This window comes from Atta colombica, unplaced genomic scaffold, assembly GCF_001594045.1.
Source record: "Atta colombica isolate Treedump-2 unplaced genomic scaffold, Acol1.0 scaffold135, whole genome shotgun sequence".
Lineage (NCBI taxonomy): Eukaryota > Metazoa > Arthropoda > Insecta > Hymenoptera > Formicidae > Atta > Atta colombica.
Genome location: NW_017259223.1, coordinates 463,113 through 468,597, shown reverse-complemented (window position 1 = coordinate 468,597; position 5,485 = coordinate 463,113). Strand labels below are relative to the sequence as shown.

Here is a 5,485-nt window from a genome sequence, read left to right as displayed (position 1 = left end):
TATTATACGTCACATAAATATTAATATTAAAAAATAACGTTATTTACAAATAAGTTAAAGTTATTGAGATCTCTTTGATTGGCATTTCTATAACGATCCTAGCAAGATTGCAGTTGACGATTGTGCGTCATCGAATGGCAATTTTTTTTCTTCCTATAATGATATAAAGTCGATCGAATGGAAATTACCGACACAACAAAAAAGATTTTGTAATACTTGATGCGTCAAGTTCGGAGTAGAATATCTATCTCATAACAGAAAGAAATATTTTATCCAATCTACATAAAAATTATTAATAAAATGGTTAATTCCATTAATTATTAATTATATGCGCTTAAATTTTCTAATTTTAATAAATATATTTACATATAAACACACAACACACACACACACACACACACACACACACACACACATGCGCGCGCTTGTATATATAAATATAAATTAATTAAGATATGATTATATAATATTACGAGTAATTTAACGAATTGTAATTTAATATTTATACTGAAGATTTTAATGAAAAATTTCTAGTAATGTAAAATAATACAAAATAAAATTAATTTAAAAAGTTAAGCAACAAACATTTCGATGCAAGTTGAAATTTCATTATTAGATAATGATGATCTATTCACATTTTATTACATAAACATCAAATTTGAATTAATTCGAAGAACAGTCTTTTTTGCAGCAATACTGATGAACTAACTTAACAAATAGATTTCATTTGACAACGACGTAAGCAAGTTCATCAGGAAGAAACGACGACAGGAGAGTCGAAAGAAAGGAAAGCGATCGGACGTAACCTTAGGCAGTCTTTCTTCGCTGGCCTCCTCTTTCGTAATACATCTCTCTTTCTCGCGTAAAGAAATGAGCAAATTACGTGAAAGCAACGGTGTTGCGTAGCATGTAGCTTATTCATCGCTCATATTTTTCGGTTACAGGTTTGATGTAATAACATGTTAACGCAGATTTTGTAACACATAGGTCGCTTCCTTTTCAATTATTCATCGATATAATATATGTTAATACTTTACAATGTCTTTAAAATCTTGAACAAGTATAAAATTTCGTTAAATTTATATTAATCATGTTTTAATTGTTTGCAGTAACTTCATTTATTTTTATTTTCGCACAATAAAGATTTTTGATATATAATCAATCGCGCTAAAAATGTGTATGTGTATGTGTGTGTGTGTGTGTGTGTGTGTATGTGTGTGTGTGTGATATTTATGTATTAGCTTATTAATTAAAAAACTACAGAAATTATTTTCAATTCAATTTGGTGTATAATAGTCTATGTTATTAATTAGATAATTCATTAAATAACAAAATGTATTAAAAATAAATTTTTACGCAAAGAAGTTGTAAGTAAAATTAAGATAGTGCCTTTTTATATTATTATTGTATATTATTCATACACACAACACACACACACACACACACACACACACACACACACACACACACACACACACACACACTGGAGTTATAGCAAAGATGATTGCTACGCTACCGATAAAACTCTTGACAATATGACCTAATTAATTAGTGATATGAAGTAATGATTTCTCAATGAATCGAGAAGTTACGTCTTGCAATTTAGAAATGTGAATGAATCATCAAATTTGTAATTTCTTCAAAAAACAAAATAAATAAGCAAATGCAAAATCTTCTACGAATTTTACAAAAAAGAAGACTAATTGATTTTTATTCCAACAAAAATATTTAATTATCTTTAAAAATAATATCTTAATTTATAAGATCTTATAGAAATAATTAAACAGAACATAAAGATAATACACACACACACACACACACACAAACAGACATATATATATACACATATATATAGATATTTAAATAGCAATAACTTAAGAAAAACTATTATACCGAAAAAATTTCTGTTTAGAAGAATTTCTGTTTAGAATTTCTGGTTAGAATTGAACAAATTAATTAGATTTTGATCATATAAATCAAAATTCCACAGAAGAAAAGATTATTCTTATCAACTATAATATGCTCATATACAAGCAAAAATTTTGTAATCTTGCTTTAAAGATTTTAATCTTGATTTGATTAAATTTGATTGATATAAGATTTTTGATTGAACAAGTCTTGAACTAAGTACAAAGTAATACTTGCATTAATATAAATTCAATCAAATTAAGTTAACTAAAATCTTCAAAATAAAATTACAATATTTTTGCTTATGTGAGCATATTATGGTATTTAAGAATATCCTTTTTTCTGCGATCATCATGATTGGATATAATCCAAATCCACTAGTATGTTCATTTTATCAACCAGAAATTTTTCTCAATGACAAATGTATCATATTTTTAAATTACAGTTGAAATAATTGTTTATACATGTAGCATATGATTGACTTACATCGGTGTCTCGTAAATTGTTAATGATATCGTGATAGACACTCTCACTAATCTGACCGGTCCTGCTAGAGCAAGAGACTTTGAACTCGCGCGGATATGTTTTACAGTAGATTGCATAGAATTATAATTTATCATTTGACAATTGAAGAAATATAAAATTATACAATTGTCAAAGAAGAAATATTAGACTTATTTTAACTCTATGCTCAGTACTAAAAATAAACAGAAGAAAGAGAAATTATTGGATGAAGGAATCAATTGGAAATATATGATCCTACCTCTCTTTTAAATGTAGAAATGGAGAGTGTGAACACACCAAGCACACTGATGGAGATGAAAACACGAAGACAACCATTCCGGACGCAAATATCGACCTTGGACACGAGACGGAGACAGGCTGTTTGCGTAAGAAGAGCTTTCAAGAAATATGGATCCAAAAACAATCCCCAAATCGTTCTCGATGGACTCAATATGACCGTGCCGAAGGGCACAATGCAAGTATCTTTGTGTATCAACATCTTAATAATGAATCATCAATAATAATAAGTAATTAATAAATAATTTATATGAAGAGAATTCAACTTATGCATACAGAAAGGTCTCAAATCTTTTATTAATTAGTATAAATTATGGGATAAAGAGAGTTCAAAAATAATAGAGTTTTTAAATAATAAAAATTGTAGTTGTTAATTTTAGTTGTTATTATTAAATAAATAATTTATAGCGATATAAAATTGTTTACTTTCTTTCTGATTTATTTAATATTTAATAAATGCTTTATTATATATATGCGATAGTTATGGGCTACTTGGTGCGAGCGGTTGCGGAAAAACCACTTTACTGTCGTGTATCGTTGGTCGGAGACGTTTGAATTCTGGCGAAATATGGGTGTTAGGAGGCCGACCAGGTTCTAAAGGATCCGGTGTGCCCGGTCCTCGGGTCGGTTACATGCCACAGGAGATTGCGCTTTACGGCGAGTTCTCCATTCGGGAAACATTTATTTATTTCGGCTGGTGCGCCGGTATGACGACAGAAGAAGTAGACGAAAAGCTGATTTTTCTGCTCAAGGTAAAAAATTTCCATGAATCATGGAAAGTCGGAATTTCGAAAGGAAGTTCTAAAGAAGTAAAACTTCCAGTTCTTTTTAAATATCTTTCTAAATATTTAGTTTTTTTCTCTCAAAATTTAAAGAAAAGAAAATATCTTCGTCACAGATGTATCGGAGCACAGTATTATTTTCTGATTTTATTTACTTATATAATTCTCTGCATTCTCTGATTACAGTTTTTACAACTACCGTCCGAAAATCGTTTTGTTAAGAATCTCTCAGGCGGCCAGCAAAGGAGAGTATCCTTCGCGGCTGCTATTTTAGCTGAGCCTGAACTCTTGATTCTGGATGAACCGACAGTCGGAGTAGATCCCATTCTTCGTCAAAGTATCTGGGACCATTTGGTGCACCTCACCAAGGATGGCAACAAGACCATTATCATTACCACGCACTACATCGAAGAAACTAGGTAAGTTGCTATATAGTTATTATATTTAGTAATGTTACGTCTAATATCATATTTATTACACTTTATTATATTAGTATTTTATACATTCGATACTTTCACTTCATGACTTTCACTTCACAAACTAAATCAAACCTTGCTTTATTAGATGTACAAGAAACATTATAAATTGAATCAGTTAATATTCTCGTAACTAGAATAAGAAAACAAAAAATTAATTAAAATGTTTTGATGTAATTAAAATTTCTCCATCAATTGTGTTTATTGAAAAAAAAATAATGTTGCAGTTATTGCAAAAAATTATCTAGTTACGAAAAATTAACTAAAATGGATAAATATCTAGGAAGCACTGCAATATTGGATATGTTTTATATCTAATCAATATAGATGACAAAGATAGAATTTATATCTGAATCATTTACCAATCAAGAAAGTTTCTCTGTAACATTCAATCGGATGTAATTATGACTGTGATTTATATTTAGCAGTCATATTGATTTAATTATAAGAAAATAAATTTTCTTCCATATGCTGTTAGAATATTGTATCATAAATTCTACATTTATGATATATAATTTTCTACAAAAAACAATAATTAATTCTAGCTGGAATAGCAAAATTTTGTTACGTCTTATTAAAATTACTCCGTAATGCTGTCGACAAACTTGAATTCTCTTCATATAAATTATTTATTAATTACCTATTGTTATTGATTCATTACTAAGATGTTGATACACAAAGATACTTGCATTGTGTCCTTCGGCCGGACAGTCATATTGAGACCGTCGAGAACGATATGGGGATTGTTTTTGGATCCATATTTTGGAATAATTTTAATAAAGCGCAAAAATATTTTGCTACACCAGTTAGAATTAATTATTGCTCTTTTTTGTATCTGATAAAAAATTATAATTACATTATTATCCAAATTATATGATAGAAATTTTTTGTTCAATAATTTAAAAAATTATAAAAATATGAATTATCCAGGCAAGCTGGTATTATCGGTTTAATGAGAAACGGTAAGTTTCTGGCAGAGGAATCGCCGACGAAACTAATGGAAATGCATCAATTAGATACTTTGGAAGAAGTCTTTTTGAAGCTGAGCAAAAGGCAGAATCTGGGATTAAGAAGAAGAAGCAGTATTCTGAGCAGTGTAACAGGCCTTCCGCCAGAAGATGTGAGTACAAATGCAAAAGAATTTTGACAACAAAGTTATATTTTTATATGCTCTGATGATATTATTAATAAGAAATTTATATCTGTTTATAAAGAATTTTATCGACGGTTATACTGTTTATAAAAAGTTTTATTGATGGTTATACTGTTTGAAAGCACGTTGCAAATATCTGACAAACATATGTTGACTAAACATTTTATATACACTCAAAGAATGATAATAGAAATGTTCGAGACTGTGAAACACTTAAATGAAACATTTCATAAGAAACGCTTTGAAAACACTCGAAGATTTTATTTTGGTGTATCAAAACAGTTTTACAACGTCGCTTAAATGTGTTCGAATGATTACAAATATGGTATATACGCACGTATATATATATATATATATATATATAT

General features: G+C 28.9%; 1 protein-coding gene across 1 annotated transcript in view; it reads left to right on the top strand.

Annotated features, from left to right (window-relative positions):
- LOC108684461 (ABC transporter G family member 20) overlaps nt 1–5,485 on the top strand; it is a 12,373-nt gene that overhangs the window by 512 nt on the left and 6,376 nt on the right. Inside the window, exons 2-5 of the mRNA XM_018188785.1 lie at nt 2,689–2,887; nt 3,191–3,461; nt 3,678–3,910; nt 4,898–5,087. Of these exons, the coding sequence (XP_018044274.1) occupies nt 2,691–2,887; nt 3,191–3,461; nt 3,678–3,910; nt 4,898–5,087 (891 nt within the window). The 5' untranslated portion in view covers nt 2,689–2,690. The remainder of the gene's footprint in view (nt 1–2,688; nt 2,888–3,190; nt 3,462–3,677; nt 3,911–4,897; nt 5,088–5,485) is intronic.